The sequence below is a fragment of the Apium graveolens genome, chromosome 5 (genome assembly GCF_009905375.1).
Source record: "Apium graveolens cultivar Ventura chromosome 5, ASM990537v1, whole genome shotgun sequence".
Lineage (NCBI taxonomy): Eukaryota > Viridiplantae > Streptophyta > Magnoliopsida > Apiales > Apiaceae > Apium > Apium graveolens.
The window spans coordinates 315,601,625-315,620,057 of record NC_133651.1 but is presented as its reverse complement, the minus strand read 5'-3'; the positions used below and the strand labels follow the sequence as shown (position 1 = coordinate 315,620,057).

At 39.9% G+C, this 18,433-nt stretch overlaps 1 protein-coding gene across 5 annotated transcripts in view; it reads left to right on the top strand.

The window, feature by feature from the left end:
- The window catches only part of LOC141659506 (uncharacterized), a 36,027-nt gene extending 26,232 nt beyond the window's left edge, over positions 1-9,795 (top strand). For 4 of the 5 annotated variants that reach the window (XM_074466404.1, XM_074466402.1, XM_074466400.1 and 1 more), the window contains 8 exons: positions 5,602-5,668; positions 5,768-5,967; positions 6,054-6,215; positions 8,324-8,398; positions 8,506-8,583; positions 8,668-8,859; positions 9,216-9,299; positions 9,396-9,795. In XM_074466404.1, coding sequence (XP_074322505.1) covers positions 5,602-5,668; positions 5,768-5,967; positions 6,054-6,215; positions 8,324-8,398; positions 8,506-8,583; positions 8,668-8,859; positions 9,216-9,299; positions 9,396-9,527 — 990 coding nt within the window. In that variant the 3' untranslated portion in view covers positions 9,528-9,795. The remainder of the gene's footprint in view (positions 1-5,601; positions 5,669-5,767; positions 5,968-6,053; positions 6,216-8,323; positions 8,399-8,505; positions 8,584-8,667; positions 8,860-9,215; positions 9,300-9,395) is intronic. The other variant, XM_074466403.1, reaches the window with a different exon arrangement.
- Positions 9,796-18,433: the final 8,638 nt, after the last annotated feature.

Sequence of the window (18,433 nt, the reverse complement as noted above, 5' to 3'; positions counted from 1 at the left end):
TATTAACTACTTTATATATATATATATATAGGCATTTGCTAAAATAGAAATCAACTTTAAAATAGGAATTAGAAACTAATCTTAATAATTTTTTTTAATATTTAAAATTTAAGGCACGTAAAACTCGTCCTCTAGCATTTTTCTATTGGAGTAACTCTCTCTCTCTCTCTCTCTCTATATATATATATATATTCAAAATGGGGGTAATACTTTTATTATAAATTATTACTAAGTAATGATGATATATCATCTTCGCATTTTAGTTTACTCTTACATTGTAGTGATATTGGTTTTGTGTTTGTCAAGGTGTTTTGTGAGGAGGTGAATTTTTTAGTTAATAATGCACGTTTTTATCTTAGAGCTGGTGGGCACTACATTATCTCCAGACAGGTTTGTTTTTTAATTATAATATATTTAATTTACCAAGCTAGCATAATAATGTCTTTGGTACGTTTAATTATTTCTGATGACTTGTGAAATATATAGGTAAACAACAATTCAATTGGCCGTGCTAATGATCCTTTTACTGAGTACAACAGGCGAAACGAGTTCACGCCGATTGAAACAGTAATGCTGGATGGAGGATATTCCGTGTCTGTTGGTGGCCACCGCTTTTAATCCAGTCACCAATCCTTCAATCCTTTCTGCTCTGAACTTGTACATTGTAATTAAGAATGCACTAATTAAGAATGCTTTGCTATTTGTTTGGTTTGCGCTGCTTGAATACTGATACAATACTAGGAATTGTGCAATTTGGATTTGCAATTAAATGTATAATCTCCAAATCTGGAGTTGTGCAATTTGTCTTGAAATTTGAATTTCCAAGAGTCCTTCTGGGTGGACATCTTCTCTGCCCTTGTCCTGGGACCAAGTTGTTTTTCTTGCATTGTGTGCTCCTTTTAAAATGACTCACGACTTCCTTTTAAGAAGTTATCATAAATCTGAATTTTGAGATATGCAACATTTTTATTGTTGAAATTTTGCATTGTCTGTCCAGTTTTTCTGCTTTGTGACAAGAGCCTTGCCTTTGTCACCCTTTTCCTTCTTGCAATCAGGAGATATGTGGCCTTTCTCACCACAGTTATAACATTTAACATTGGTATAATCTCCTTTGTCAGACTTTCCTCCTCTGCTTTCAGATCTTCTGAAATTCTTCTTGTCAGAACTTGTGCCTTTCCTGGAAAACTTCTTTCCCTTCCTGAACTTCCTATATGCAATCTTTGTGATTCCTTTCACCATAAGAGCACACAGCTTCATCATCTCCTCATCAGCATCAGTCTCAGGCAAGCTTTCAGAATCTGAGTCATCATCACTTTCAGAACTTGATGACTCAGTTTCAGACTTTATGACAAGAGCTTTACCCTTGTCTTTCCTTGAGGAAGCTGCTTTGGGGGATTCTTCTTCAGCCTTAAGAGCAACTGTCCTTGACTTTCCTCCTTTCCTCTTGCTTCTTTGTTCCATCTCAAGCTCATGAGTCTTGAGCATTCCATAGATTTCATCAAGAGTTGTTTCATCAAGATTGTAGTTGTCTCTTATTGTCGTTGCCTTTAAATCCCAGCATTCAGGAAGAGGTAACAGGAATTTAAGGTTTGAATCTTCAAGATCATAGTCTTTATCAACCAATGACAAATCATTTAAAAGTTTGACAAATCTATCATATAAATCATTCAATGACTCATTAGTCTTTGAGTCAAAATGTTCATACTCTTGAGTGAGTATTGTCTTCCTGTTCTTCTTAATTGTGTCAGTTCCCTGACACCTTGTTTCCAGAGCATCCCATATCTCCTTAGCAGTCTTGCAGTTGATTACCCTGTTTGACATTACATTATCAATGACACTATGCAGTAAGTGTCGTACCTTAGCATCCTTAGCAATTGATGCTATATCTTCAGCAGTATAATCACTCTTCTCCTTTGGTACGGTCTTTGCTGCTTCACCTACAACTGTAACATTGAGCTTGGTTGGTTTGTGAGGCTCGTCCTTGATTCTATCAAGGATTCTGGATCTGTTGCTTCCAGGAACATGGTCATCCTTACCTTCCATATGGGATATTCAGATGGTCTCAGTATGGGAACTCTGATGGTCTCATACCGACTCTGAATTTGTGTCTTTGGTGGTTCCTCAGTTTTGGTAGGCTTAGTTGGAGTTTCTGTGTCCGACATGATTGTGTTTAGATCTTTAACTGTATGTGTGTTAACAAATTAGCTCTGATACCACTTGTTAGGTCACACACACTGTAGAGGGGGGGGGGTGAATACAGTGTATAATACAATCAAATCGATATTAAGTAACAGAAAACAAACTTTATTGAAACAATAAACTCTGTTACAGTGTGGAACTGTTACCTCTCAGTGATGAACAAATATCACGAGAGCTGCTAGGGTTACAATGAATAATCTTCTCGAATATGATAACACTTCTAGTGTAAACCCTATGTCTGTGTTTATATACTACACAGTTACAAGATAATCGCTAATTGATATGGAATATAATTCTGTTCATCTGATCGTCCTTCAGCACTTAAGTTCTGATATCTAACTTCTGATGATTATCTCCTGATAATATAAGTACTGATATCCTTAAGTCCTGACTTCCAGTATAAGTACTGATCAACAGTTAAGTACTGATTTGTCCTGTTAAGTAAGATCTGAAATCTAAACATAAATTATATTAGCCATGACATTATCAAATATATCTAACATTCTTCTTGTCAGAACTTGTGCCTTTCCTGGAAAACTTATTTCCCTTCCTGAACTTCCTATATGCAATCTTTGTGATTCCTTTCACCATAAGAGCACACAGCTTCATCATCTCCTCATCAGCATCAGTCTCAGGCAAGCTTTCAGAATCTGAGTCATCATCACTTTCAGAACTTGATGACTCAGTTTCAGACTTTATGACAAGAGCTTTACCATTGTCTTTCCTTGAGGAAGCTGCTTTGGGGGATTCTTCTTCAGCCTTAAGAGCAACTGTCCTTGACTTTCCTCCTTTCCTCTCGCTTCTTTGTTCCATCTCAAGCTCATGAGTCTTGAGCATTCCATAGATTTCATCAAGAGTTGTTTCATCAAGATTGTAGTTGTCTCTTATTGTCGTTGCCTTCAAATCCCAGCATTCAGGAAGAGCTAACAGGAATTTAAGGTTTGAATCTTCAAGATCATACTCTTTATCAACCAATGACAAATCATTCAAAAGTTTGACAAATCTATCATATAAATCATTCAATGACTCATTAGTCTTTGAGTCAAAATGTTCATACTCTTGAGTGCGTATTGTCTTCCTGTTCTTCTTAATTGTGTCAGTTCCCTGACACCTTGTTTCCAGAGCATCCCATATCTCCTTAGCAGTCTTGCAGTTGATTACCCTGTTTGACATTACATTATCAATGGCACTATGCAGTAAATGTCGTACCTTAGCATCCTTAGCAATTGATGCTATATCTTCAGCAGTATAATCACTCTTCTCCTTTGGTACGGTCTTTGCTGCTTCACCTGCAACTGCAACAGCGAGCTTGGTTGGTTTGTGAGGCCCTTCCTTGATTCTATCAAGGTATTCTGGATCTGTTGCTTCCAGGAACCTGGTCATCCTTACCTTCCATATGGGATATTCAGATGGTCTCAGTATGGGAACTCTGATGGTCTCATATCGACTCTGAATTTGTGTCTTTGGTGGTTCCTCAGTTTTGGTAGGCTTAGTTGGAGTTTCTGTGTCCGACATGATTGTGTTTGGATCTTTAACTGTATGTGTGTTAACAGATTAGCTCTGATACCACTTGTTAGGTCACACACACTGTAAAGGGGGGTGAATACAGTGTATAATACAATCAAATCGATATTAAGTAACAGAAAACAAACTTTATTGAAACAATAAACTCTGTTACAGTGTGGAACTGTTACCTCTCAGTGATGAACAAATATCACGAGAGCTGCTAGGGTTACAATGAATAATCTTCTCGAATATGATAACACTTCTAGTGTAAACCCTATGTCTGTGTTTATATACTACACAGTTACAAGATAATCGCTAATTGATATGGAATATAATTCTGCTTCCTAAAATATATCAATAAGATATCTTTTCATCCAAGTATTCCATTCTTCACGAAACTCTTTCTTTATGCATATCTCTTCTTATGTTTATCTCGATCTTCTTTCCTTTAATTAGCTACTGTCCTTATCTGATCGTCTTTCAGCACTTAAGTTCTGATATCTAACTTCTGATGATTATCTCCTGATAATATAAGTACTGATATCCTTAAGTCCTGACTTACAGTATAAGTACTGATCAACAGTTAAGTACTGATTTGTCCTGTTAAGTAAGATCTGAAATCTAAACATAAATTATATTAGCCATGACATTATCAAATATATCTAACAAATATTATTTCGGGAAATTCTTGATGGTACACTCATAGAATTGGCTTTTCTCAATGGTACCATCGCATTTTTGACTTCTACCGGTGGTACACTCGTACTTTTAATTTACTCTCCCTGGTACACTCGTGTACTTTTGATTTACTCTCTATTGATTTCAAACTGTAAAACAAATTGTATATTTGAAATTCTTGTGAAAAGTTACATAAAATGGACCCTTAAATCATGTAAAACAAAGTCAAAATGAGTGAGATATTAATGATCAAAGTTTGGTTATGAAGTTTGAATTTATCTCACTCATTTTGACTCTGTTTTACATGATTTAAGAGTCTATTTTATGTAACTTTTCGCAAGGATTTCAAATATACAATTTGTTTTACAGTTTGAAATCAATAGAGAGTAAATTAAAAGTACACGAGTGTACCATAGAAAGTAAATAAAAAGTACGAGCGTACCATCGGTAGAAATAAAAAATGCAATGGTACCATTGAAAAAACCAATTTTACGAGGGTACCATCAAGAATTTCCCTATTATTTTTTATGGAGAAGTGGATATTGAATATTGTTTTTATACGGCTTAAAATAGAAACAAGAAATGTATTTTGAATAACCCAAAATAGTAAACAGAATATGTTTTTAGAAACGGAGTGAGTAATTTTTAATAAAAACTTTAAATGTGATAGACATTACAGATTTGATGATTGGGTCGGTATTCATGCCTCCAAACCCGGCCCACGGAATGCAGGTATTTAAACGAAAGAAATCACTCTCCATCGTCCTTACAATTATGGGTAAAACAGTTCCAATGGCAGCCGTTCCAAGAAGAAACAGAGCAAGAAGAAACAGAGCAGATGATGATGATGGGGATGATAAAAGAAGTCTTTTTTCATGGGAAGTTAGAGCGACCACTTGTGGAGATCTTAAACGTTCCTATGGGGTGGTAATTTATTTTTAATCCCTAGTAATATTATTCACTATTTCAATTGCTGTTGGTTTTGTGAGTATATTTGGGTGTTTCAGTTTATTTGCTTGTTTGATTGTTAGTGTTCATTTATATTATATTTTACTCGAGATGGGATGATTATACATAAAAAATTAATTTGGTTTTATGTTCCTCAGGAATTTGTTCCAATTCATATCCTTTTTGAATGTGCCTCTGGATACGCCCTTTTTCTTGCTCCGGGAATCAGTCAAGTCAATTGAAGAATTCTTCAACAGCTCCCCCTTTCAGCTCGTAGATGCTGAACGCTTTTCATCTGATGCCGAAGCTCTTTTTGAACTGAATGCTATATCCACTTGTAAGGCCTAAAACACAAACCCCCCTTCTTTCCGCGTAACTTTGCACTTTTTTCACAACAAATTTATAGTTTGTTTCCTTGTGTAGCAACTCTGTGTAGCAACTCTGACTCACAAGCTAAAACACTTCCTCGAGAGAAATCTTCCACACCCTAGAAAAAATTATAAGCTTGCAACTTCTGATTCACATTTGGGGCTAGCGATAGCAAGGAACTTACTTGTGCCTGGCACAAGTGGTGTTGTGATCTATGATGTCATGCGTGGTTTGCGGGACAAAATTCACACATTCCTCCACTTGGATGTATGTGTTCCTTCTTCAAGCTACACTCACAACCCATATATGTTATATATGATTCCATATTAAACCAAAATTTTGATTATATGCAGCTTGGCGCTTTGGAAAAGGCCCGACTCACTCTGGCCCGCCTTTACAACAACCAAGGCACCACAAGTCCCGCCTTGGGTTCATCATCTTCTTATCCACATAGATGCACAAGAAATCTAGCACCCAGTGAAGCCCGTTGTGGTGAAAAATTAGTACGTGTGCAGGTGAGTCGATTTATATGTGATTTGTATCTGCCTCTTAATTGATTTAGTTATTATTTATTATCTTTATGTTGGAAATGCTCTTCAGGTCACATTTTACCAACGCTTTAGTACTCAGTGTTTGAAAATTCTAATCACTTTATAACATTGTTGTTCTATCGACTGACTCGGAAAAAATAATCTTGTTTTTTTTTTCGAACTCTTTCAGAATACAACTAAGCCCCCGGTGTGAAAATAAAAGTTGGTGAATGTCACTAGTCGATTAGTCGGTCCGACTGGTTTATAACCCGGTTAATATTGACTTTTTTATAATAAAATCCTAGATTTTAGAATTAAAACGCAACAGCCTCCAGTCCATTACCAACGACTAAACAGCAGCAACAGGCACTAGGCATTAGCAGTTTGATTCTGCTCTGTTTCCTGCAGGAAAACTGCTGTGTTTCTGCAGTTAAACTGCACTGTTTTTCTGCAATTCTGCCATGTTTTTGCAGTTAAACTGCACTAATATTTGTGCAATTCTGCTCTTCTGCTGTCAAACTGCTCTGTTTCTACAATATGCTATTTTTTTATTGAAACTGCATTGATTTATGCTCATAATTTGTAAGTTGCATTGTTGATTATGTTCTACGATTTCACTATAACTGTTATTCATTAGTTGTTACATAATCACAATTCAGAAGTACATTACTTCCTTATTTTCTTTCTACTCTTTAATATGTATTCTTTAATCTTTAGTGTGCATTCTTTTTAGGTACTCATCTATACAACATCTATGTACATTATATATATTATATTTAATTATTAATAATATATATTTTTGCCGACTAGTCGACTAGTACGAGTCGACTAGCCAAAGGTCCATCGACTTGCCTCAGACTTGTAACGTGACAACCATGTTTAATAAGTTATAATGCAGTTGATGAAAACAAATAAATTTTATATAACATTACAACCATTTTGTCCATCAAAAACCTTAGTCTCTTGTAGATTAACATAACAGGCTTGAGTTGTAATCGTGCTTTAGTGAGAAATATATTCTTGAGTATTCAAATACCTTTAACATCTTATCTTCTTTTGTACATAAAAGTCTAGGTGTGTGAAAATTGGATACATGAGTATTCAAATTACGGCCATTTCCGAAAACAACCCAGTACATATTTCTGCATCTGCAACTATGTGGTGTTATTTGGAGTGAACACATATTTGTACATAAAAGTCTAGGTGTGTGAAAATTGGATACATGAGTATTTAAATTACGGCCATTTCCGAAAACAACCCAGTACATATTTCTGCATCGGCAACTATGTGGTGTTATTTGGAGTGAACACATATTTGTACATAAAAGTCTAGGTGTGTGAAAATTGGATACATGAGTATTTAAATTACGGCCATTTCCGAAAACAACCCAGTACATATTTCTGCATCGGCAACTATGTGGTGTTATTTGGAGTGAACACATATTTTGGCAGAGAACATTATAGTGACATGGTGGCCGCTATTAGCTAAGACCTATCCAAGCAAGGTTACAAATGCACGGACTGCTGGATGGAAGTTTTTTGTGTAGTTAAATATTCAAAATGTTATTTTAACATATACATTAGACAATTAGAGACTGCAGATAAAATGTCAACCTCTTAAATCTTATTCTTATTGTGATGCCAAGGATTGCTTTTGGGTTTATTGCTGATCCTGATTCTTACTGGCATATTGTGCTCTTTGATTAAACAGTGGATGTTATGTGAATTCATTTGTAGCATGAATTACAAAGCTTTCTCTCATAATTGAATTTAGCTAGTTAGTGACGGGTAATGATAATAGACAGACTAACATGTTAGAACAGGACCACATGTCTGAGTTGAGTAAAAGCTTAACTGCTATTGACATTGTAAGACATATGACTCGACTCCAATTTGCTTCAACTTTTTTTTATAAAAGCCCAAATATTTTGGCACTAGGCCCAGGAACACTCGGGTTAGGCCCTGGCTCCAAATTGGGTCTTTTGGCCCTTTTTACTGTTATCAATGTTTAATGCACAATAATGCAGAGCTTTATGTTTCCATCTTCTGGCCTAGTTTTTTGTGTTGGGACTTATTTCAGTTTTTTTCTCTCAGAATGAGGACAGAACTGAAGTCGAGCTTAGATCAAAGTTGGGTGCTGCACTCGGTCGTTTTACCAATATATGGATTGTAAGTATTACCATATGTCAGAACATGGAATAGCAACATGGAATAGCGTATGAGTTGGCAACAAATTAATTAATTTAAGTAATTATGTTTTATTTTATGCTTTTCAGAAGCCCGGCTCTCGTGTTTTATATGCTGGAAATGTATGTGCACTTACAGTTTTAAATCTGTCTGATCTTGTTGGCTCGGTAAGTTTTGTGGTATCGTCATTTATCTCTATCGTAATGATTTGCCTGCTTCACTTATGTATTTCCTCTCTATTTCATTTGCAGGATGGTTTGGTTTATGTTGTGGGGTTCTCTGGTGGCGATGATGTTGTACACATGGCGGGGAAGAGGGAAAATGTTGTGACAATTGAAGAGAAATATCCATATTGCCATTGGCATTACCGCTTGCTTGTTGGGATGGTGGATGTAGTCTTCGGTGAGATTGATCACTGTCCTAATCATCCTCCTGGACAGCAGGTTCTGTACTGCCTCATAATATATTATTATCTCGTACTCTTTCGTATTAACTACTTTATATATATATATATATATAGGCATTTGCTAAAATAGAAATCAACTTTAAAATAGGAATTAGAAACTAATCTTAATAATTTTTTTTAATATTTAAAATTTAAGGCACGTAAAACTCGTCCTCTAGCATTTTTCTATTGGAGTAACTCTCTCTCTCTCTCTCTCTCTCTATATATATATATATATATTCAAAATGGGGGTAATACTTTTATTATAAATTATTACTAAGTAATGATGATATATCATCTTCGCATTTTAGTTTACTCTTACATTGTAGTGATATTGGTTTTGTGTTTGTCAAGGTGTTTTGTGAGGAGGTGAATTTTTTAGTTAATAATGCACGTTTTTATCTTAGAGCTGGTGGGCACTACATTATCTCCAGACAGGTTTGTTTTTTAATTATAATATATTTAATTTACCAAGCTAGCATAATAATGTCTTTGGTACGTTTAATTATTTCTGATGACTTGTGAAATATATAGGTAAACAACAATTCAATTGGCCGTGCTAATGATCCTTTTACTGAGTACAACAGGCGAAACGAGTTCACGCCGATTGAAACAGTAATGCTGGATGGAGGATATTCCGTGTCTGTTGGTGGCCACCGCTTTTAATCCAGTCACCAATCCTTCAATCCTTTCTGCTCTGAACTTGTACATTGTAATTAAGAATGCACTAATTAAGAATGCTTTGCTATTTGTTTGGTTTGCGCTGCTTGAATACTGATACAATACTAGGAATTGTGCAATTTGGATTTGCAATTAAATGTATAATCTCCAAATCTGGAGTTGTGCAATTTGTCTTGAAATTTGAATTTCCAAGAGTCCTTCTGGGTGGACATCTTCTCTGCCCTTGTCCTGGGACCAAGTTGTTTTTCTTGCATTGTGTGCTCCTTTTAAAATGACTCACGACTTCCTTTTAAGAAGTTATCATAAATCTGAATTTTGAGATATGCAACATTTTTATTGTTGAAATTCGACTAAAATTCAATCTAACTTATTTATGTCTTAGATATGAAATTGGACCTCGATGATATGAAATTGTGTAATATTTTACATTTTTAAAGAAATACTTACCCTTTTTATTTTATAAATTGTTGGTTCTCATTTATTAACATTCTCCCGGACCGCGTAAATTAGATGTTTAAACAAACATCATCACTTGCCCTTGCCCCTTGACATTTGATTCCAATGACCCTAAATGGAATGTAGATAAAATATTTTACTTTTTACTCATATTTGTACTCTCAAATTTTTAAAGGAAATGAATGCAAGTGGAAATAAATGTAAATTTAACATGCTTTCACTCCGCAAGTATTTTACTCCCATTTTCATTCACTTCCTTCCCTTTTTAAAATTCGGGAGCAAGATCGATGCTCTAATGTTATATCCAACTGTGAGTTCATTCCATGCTAAAAGAAATAATTTTCCGCTTATCCTACTATTTTTACACAAATCTTCCATGAGAAAAATCTTCCACCATCTAGAAAAAGTTGCTATACTATTACAACTTTTAATTCACCTTTGGGCGGAAGGATAATAAAAAAAAGAGGATTGAGGGTACAAAGTGGTATTCTGATTGATGATGTCATGCGTGATTTGCGCGAAAAAAAGAGTAAACTTTGTGTGCTTATTTTAGGTGTTAGAACACTTATAATATTAAATTTCGAAAACCATCACTTGCAATATCCAAAATTCAATTTCTCCCCGAATGCAATTTCTTAAATCCATAGGGACAAATTCCGAAAAGAAATCGAAAAAATGGGCCGCCTCAATTTTTGCTCCAGACCTCGTGTACTAACCCCTACGAGGATTATTCGGAAACCGAGTTCCATTCGTTTCAGCTCCGATTCAGTCCCGGACGACCCCGAATGGACGCGAATGCAATTTCATAAATCAATAGGGACAAATTATGAAAAAAAATCGAAAAATGGACCGCCTCAATTTTTGCTCCAGACCTCGTGTACTACCCCCTACGAGAATTATTCGGAAACCGAGTTCCATTCGTTTCAGCTCCGATTCACTCCCGGACGACCCCGAATGGACGCCAATGCAATTTCATAAATCCATAGGGACAAATTATGAAAAGAAATCGAAAAAACGGTCCGCCTCAATTTTTGCTCCAGACCTCGTGTACTACCCCCTACGAGGATTATTCGAAAACCGAGTTCTATTCGTTTCAGCTCCGATTCAGTCCCGGACGACCCCGAACGGACGCGAATGCAATTTCATAAATCCATAGGGACAAATTATGAAAGGAAATCGAAAAAATGGGCCGCCTCAATTTTTGCTCCAGACCTCGTGTACTACCCCCTACGAGGATTATTCGGAAACCGAGTTCCATTCTTTTCAGCCCCGATTCACTCCCGGACGACCCCGAATGGACGCGAATGCAATTTCATAAATCCATAGGGACAAATTATGAAAACAAATCGAAAAAACGGGGTCTCCTCAATTTTTGCTCCAGACCTCGTGTACTACCCCCTACGAGGATTATTCGAAAACCGAGTTCCATTCGTTTCAACTCCGATTCACTCCCGGACGACCCCGAAGGGATGCGAATGCAATTTCATAAATCCATAGCGACAAATTATGAAAAGAAATCGAAAAAATGGGCCGCCTGAATTTTTGCTCCAAACCTCGTGTACTACCCCTACGAGGATTATTCGGAAACCGAGTTCCATTCGTTTCAGCTCCGATTCAGTCCCGGACGACCCCGAATGGACGCGAATGCAATTTCATAAATCCATAGGGACAAATTATGAAAAGAAATCGAAAAAAGGGCCGCCTCAATTTTTGCTCCAGACCTCGTGTACTACCCCCTACGAGGATTATTCGGAAACCGAGTTCCATTCGTTTCAGCTCCGATTCAGTCCCGGACGACCCCGAATGGACGCGAATGCAATTTCATAAATCAATAGGGACAAATTATGAAAAGAAATCGAAAAAACGGGCCGCCTCAATTTTTCCTCCAGACCTCGTGTACTACCCCCTACGAGGATTATTCGGAAACCAAGTTCTATTCGTTTCAGCTCCGATTCACTCCCGGACGACCCCGAATGGACGCGAATGCAATTTCATAAATCCATAGCGACAAATTATGAAAAGAAATCGAAAAAATGGGCCGCCTCAATTTTTGCTCCAGACCTCGTGTACTACCCCTACGAGGATTATTCCGAAACCGAGTTCCATTCGTTTCAGCTCCGATTCAGTCCCGGACGACCCTGAATGGACGCGAATGCAATTTCATAAATCCATAAGGACATATTATGAAAAGAAATCGAAAAAATGGGCCGCCTCAATTTTTGCTCCAGACCTCGTGTACTACCCCCTACGAGGATTATTCGGAAACCGAGTTCCACTCGTTTCAGCTCCGATTCACTCCCGGACGACCCCGAATGGACGCGAATGCAATTTTATAAATCCATAGGGACAAATTATGAAAAGAAATCGAAAAAATGGGCCACCTCAATTTTTGCTCCAGACCTCGTGTACTACCCCCTACGAGGATTATTCGGAAACCGAGTTCCATTCGTTTCAGTTCCGATTCACTCCCGGACGACCCCGAATGGACGCAGATGCAATTTCATAAATCCATAGGGACAAATTATGAAAAGAAATCGAAAAAATGAGCCGCCTCAATTTTTGCTCCAGACCTCGTGTACTACCCCCCTACGAGGATTATTCGGAAACCGAGTTTCATTCTTTTCAGCCCCGATTCACTCCCGGACGACCCCGAATGGACGCGAATGCAATTTCATAAATCCATAGGGACAAATTATGAAAACAAATCGAAAAAACGGGGCCTCCTCAATTTTTGCTCCAGACCTCGTGTACTACCCCCTACGAGGATTATTCGGAAACCGAGTTCCATTCGTTTCAGCTCCGATTCACTCCCGGACGACCCCGAATGGACGCGAATGCAATTTCATAAATCCATAGGGACAAATTATAAAAAGAAATCGAAAAAACGGGCCGCCTCAATTTTTTCTCCAGACCTCGTGTACTACCCCCTACGAGGATTATTCGGAAGCCCTTCATTTTACTCTAGCGCGCAACGGCTTTTTAAGCAGTCCCTACGAGGATTATTCGGAAACCGAGTTCCATTCTTTTCAGCCCCGATTCACTCCCGGACGACCCCGAATGGACGCGAATGCAATTTCATAAATCCATAGGGACAAATTATGAAAACAAATCGAAAAAACGGGGTCTCCTCAATTTTTGCTCCAGACTTCGTGTACTACCCCCTACGAGGATTATTTGAAAACCGAGTTCCATTCGTTTCAGCTCCGATTCACTCCCGGACGACCCCGAATGGATGCGAATGCAATTTCATAAATCCATAGCGAAAAATTATGAAAAGAAATCGAAAAAATGGGCCGCCTGAATTTTTGCTCCAGACCTCGTGTACTACCCCTACGAGGATTATTCGGAAACCGAGTTCCATTCGTTTCAGCTCCGATTCAGTCCCGGACGACCCCGAATGGACGCGAATGCAATTTCATAAATCCATAGGGACAAATTATGAAAAGAAATCGAAAAAAATGGGCCGCCTCAATTTTTGCTCCATACCTCGTGTACTACCCCCTACGAGGATTATTCGGAAACCGAGTTCCATTCGTTTCAGCTCCGATTCAGTCCCGGACGACCCCGAATGGACCCGAATGCAATTTCATAAATCCATAGGGACAAATTATGAAAAGAAATCGAAAAAAACGGGCCGCCTCAATTTTTACTCCAGACCTCGTGTACTACCCCCTACGAGGATTATTCGAAAACCGAGTTCTATTCGTTTCAGCCCCGATTCACTCCCGGACGACCCCGAATGGACGCGAATGCAATTTCATAAATCCATAGGGACAAATTATGAAAAGAAATCGAAAAAATGGGCCGCCTCAATTTTTGCTCCAGACCTCGTGTACTACCCCCTACGAGGATTATTCGGAAACCGAGTTCCATTCGTTTCAGCCCCGATTCACTCCCGGACGACCCCGAATGGACGCGAATGCAATTTCATAAATCCATAGGGACAAATTATGAAAAGAAATCGAAAAAAATGGGCCGCCTCAATTTTTGCTCCAGACCTCGTGTACTACCCCCTACGAGGATTATTCGGAAACCGAGTTCCATTCGTTTCAGCCCCGATTCACTCCCGGACGACCCCGAATGGACGCGAATGCAATTTCATAAATCCATAGGGACAAATTATGAAAAGAAATCGAAAAAACTGGGCCGCCTCAATTTTTGCTCCAGACCTCGTGTACTACCCCCTACGAGGATTATTCGGAAACCGAGTTCCATTCGTTTCAGCCCCGATTCAGTCCCGGACGACCCCGAATGGACGCGAATGCAATTTCATAAATCCATAGGGACAAATTATGAAAAGAAATCGAAAAAAAGGGCCGCCTCAATTTTTGCTCCAGACATCGTGTACTACCCCCTACGAGGATTATTCGGAAACCGAGTTCCATTCGTTTCAGCTCCGATTCACTCCCGGACGACCCCGAATGGACGCGAATGCAATTTCATAAATCAATAGGGACAAATTATGAAAAGAAATCGAAAAAACGGGCCGCCTCAATTTTTCCTACAGACCTCGTGTACTACCCCCTACGAGGATTATTCGGAAACCGAGTTCTATTCGTTTCAGCTCCGATTCACTCCCGGACGACCCCGAATGGACGCGAATGCAATTTCATAAATCCATAGCGACAAATTATGAAAAGAAATCGAAAAAATGGGCCGCCTCAATTTTTGCTCCAGACCTCGTGTACTACCCCTACGAGGATTATTCCGAAACCGAGTTCATTCGTTTCAGCCCCGATTCACTCCCGGACGACCCGAATGGACGCGAATGCAATTTCATAAATCCATAGGGACAAATTATGAAAAGAAATCGAAAAAATGGGCCGCCTCAATTTTTGCTCCAGACCTCGTGTACTACCCCCTACGAGGATTATTCGAAAACCGAGTTCCATTCGTTTCAGCTCCGATTCACTCCCGGACGACCCCGAATGGACGCGAATGCAATTTCATAAATCCATAGGGACAAATTATGAAAAGAAATCGAAAAAAGGGGCCACCTCAATTTTTGCTCCAGACCTCGTGTACTACCCCCTACGAGGATTATTCGGAAACCGAGTTCCATTCGTTTCAGTCCCGATTCACTCCCGGACGACCCCGAATGGACGCGAATGCAATTTCATAAATCCATAGGGACAAATTATGAAAAGAAATCGAAAAAACGGGCCGCCTCAATTTTTGCTCCAGACCTCGTGTACTACCCCCTACGAGGATTATTCGGAAACCGAGTTCCATTCGTTTCAGCCCCGATTCACTCCCGGACGACCCCGAATGGACGCGAATGCAATTTCATAAATCCATAGGGACAAATTATGAAAAGAAATCGAAAAAGGGGCCGCCTCAATTTTTGCTCCAGACCTCGTGTACTACCCCCTACGAGGATTATTCGGAAACCGAGTTCCATTCAGTTTCAGCTCCCGATTCACTCCCGGACGACCCCGAATGGACGCGAATGCAATTTCATAAATCCATAGGGACAAATTATGAAAAGAAATCGAAAAAACGGGCCGCCTCAATTTTTGCTCCAGACCTCGTGTACTACCCCCTACGAGGATTATTCGGAAACCGAGTTCCATTCGTTTCAGCCCCGATTCACTCCCGGACGACCCCGAATGGACGCGAATGCAATTTCATAAATCCATAGGGACAAATTATGAAAAGAAATCGAAAAAACGGGGCCGCCTCAATTTTTGCTCCAGACCTCGTGTACTACCCCCTACGAGGATTATTCGGAAAACCGAGTTCCATTCGTTTCAGCTCCGATTCACTCCCGGACGACCCCGAATGGACGCGAATGCAATTTCATAAATCCATAGGGACAAATTATGAAAAGAAATCGAAAAAAATGGGCCGCCTCAATTTTTGCTCCAGACCTCGTGTACTACCCCCTACGAGGATTATTCGGAAACCGAGTTCCATTCGTTTCAGCTCCGATTCACTCCCGGACGACCCCGAATGGACGCGAATGCAATTTCATAAATCCATAGGGACAAATTATGAAAAGAAATCGAAAAAATGGGCCGCCTCAATTTTTGCTCCAGACCTCGTGTACTACCCCCTACGAGGATTATTCGGAAACCGAGTTCCATTCGTTTCAGCTCCGATTCACTCCCGGACGACCCCGAATGGACGCGAATGCAATTTCATAAATCCATAGGGACAAATTATGAAAAGAAATCGAAAAAACGGGCCGCCTCAATTTTTGCTCCAGACCTCGTGTACTACCCCCTACGAGGATTATTCGAAAACCGAGTTCCATTCAGTTTCAGCTCCGATTCACTCCCGGACAACCCCGAATGGACGCGAATGCAATTTCATAAATCCATAGGGACAAATTATGAAAAGGAAATCGAAAAAAATGGGCCACCTCAATTTTTGCTCCAGACCTCGTGTACTACCCCCCTACGAGGATTATTCGGAAACCGAGTTCCATTCGTTTCAGCCCCGATTCACTCCCGGACGACCCCGAATGGACGCGAATGCAATTTCATAAATCCATAGGGACAAATTATGAAAAGAAATCGAAAAAATGGGCCGCCTCAATTTTTGCTCCAGACCTCGTGTACTACCCCTACGAGGATTATTCGAAACCGAGTTCCATTCGTTTAAGCTCCGATTCACTCCCGGACGACCCCGAATGGACGCGAATGCAATTTCATAAATCCATAGGGACAAATTATGAAAAGAAATCGAAAAAATGGGCCGCCTCAATTTTTGCTCCAGACCTCGTGTACTACCCCCTACGAGGATTATTCGGAAACCGAGTTCCATTCGTTTCAGCTCCGATTCACTCCCGGACGACCCCGAATGGACGCGAATGCAATTTCATAAATCCATAGGGACAAATTATGAAAAGAAATCGAAAAAATGGGCCGCCTCAATTTTTGCTCCAGACCTCGTGTACTACCCCCTACGAGGATTATTCGGAAACCGAGTTCCATTCGTTTCAGCCCCGATTCACTCCCGGACGACCCCGAATGGACGCGAATGCAATTTCATAAATCCATAGGGACAAATTATGAAAAGAAATCGAAAAAACTGGGCCGCCTCAATTTTTGCTCCAGACCTCGTGTACTACCCCCTACGAGGATTATTCGGAAACCGAGTTCCATTCGTTTCAGCCCCGATTCACTCCCGGACGACCCCGAATGGACGCGAATGCAATTTCATAAATCCATAGGGACAAATTATGAAAAGAAATCGAAAAAAGGGGCCGCCTCAATTTTTGCTCCAGACCTCGTGTACTACCCCCTACGAGGATTATTCGGAAACCGAGTTCCATTCGTTTCAGCCCCGATTCACTCCCGGACGACCCCGAATGGACGCGAATGCAATTTCATAAATCCATAGGGACAAATTATGAAAAGAAATCGAAAAAACGGGCCGCCTCAATTTTTGCTCCAGACCTCGTGTACTACCCCCCTACGAGGATTATTCGGAAACCGAGTTCCATTCTTTTCAGCCCCGATTCACTCCCGGACGACCCCGAATGGACGCGAATGCAATTTCATAAATCCATAGGGACAAATTATGAAAAGAAATCGAAAAAACGGGGCCTCCTCAATTTTTGCTCCAGACCTCGTGTACTACCCCCTACGAGGATTATTCGGAAACCGAGTTCCATTCGTTTCAGCCCCGATTCACTCCCGGACGACCCCGAATGGACGCGAATGCAATTTCATAAATCCATAGGGACAAATTATGAAAAGAAATCGAAAAAACGGGCCGCCTCAATTTTTGCTCCAGACCTCGTGTACTACCCCCTACGAGGATTATTCGGAAACCGAGTTCCATTCGTTTCAGCCCCGATTCACTCCCGGACGACCCCGAATGGACGCGAATGCAATTTCATAAATCCATAGGGACAAATTATGAAAAGAAATCGAAAAAGGGGCCGCCTCAATTTTTGCTCCAGACCTCGTGTACTACCCCCTACGAGGATTATTCGGAAAACCGAGTTCCATTCGTTTCAGCCCCGATTCACTCCCGGACGACCCCGAATGGACGCGAATGCAATTTCATAAATCCATAGGGACAAATTATGAAAAGAAATCGAAAAAAATGGGCCGCCTCAATTTTTGCTCCAGACCTCGTGTACTACCCCCTACGAGGATTATTCGGAAACCGAGTTCCATTCGTTTCAGCCCCGATTCACTCCCGGACGACCCCGAATGGACGCGAATGCAATTTCATAAATCCATAGGGACAAATTATGAAAAGAAATCGAAAAAATGGGCCGCCTCAATTTTTGCTCCAGACCTCGTGTACTACCCCCTACGAGGATTATTCGGAAACCGAGTTCCATTCGTTTCAGCTCCGATTCACTCCCGGACGACCCCGAATGGACCGCAATGCAATTTCATAAATCCATAGGGACAAATTATGAAAAGAAATCGAAAAAACGGGCCGCCTCAATTTTTGCTCCAGACCTCGTGTAC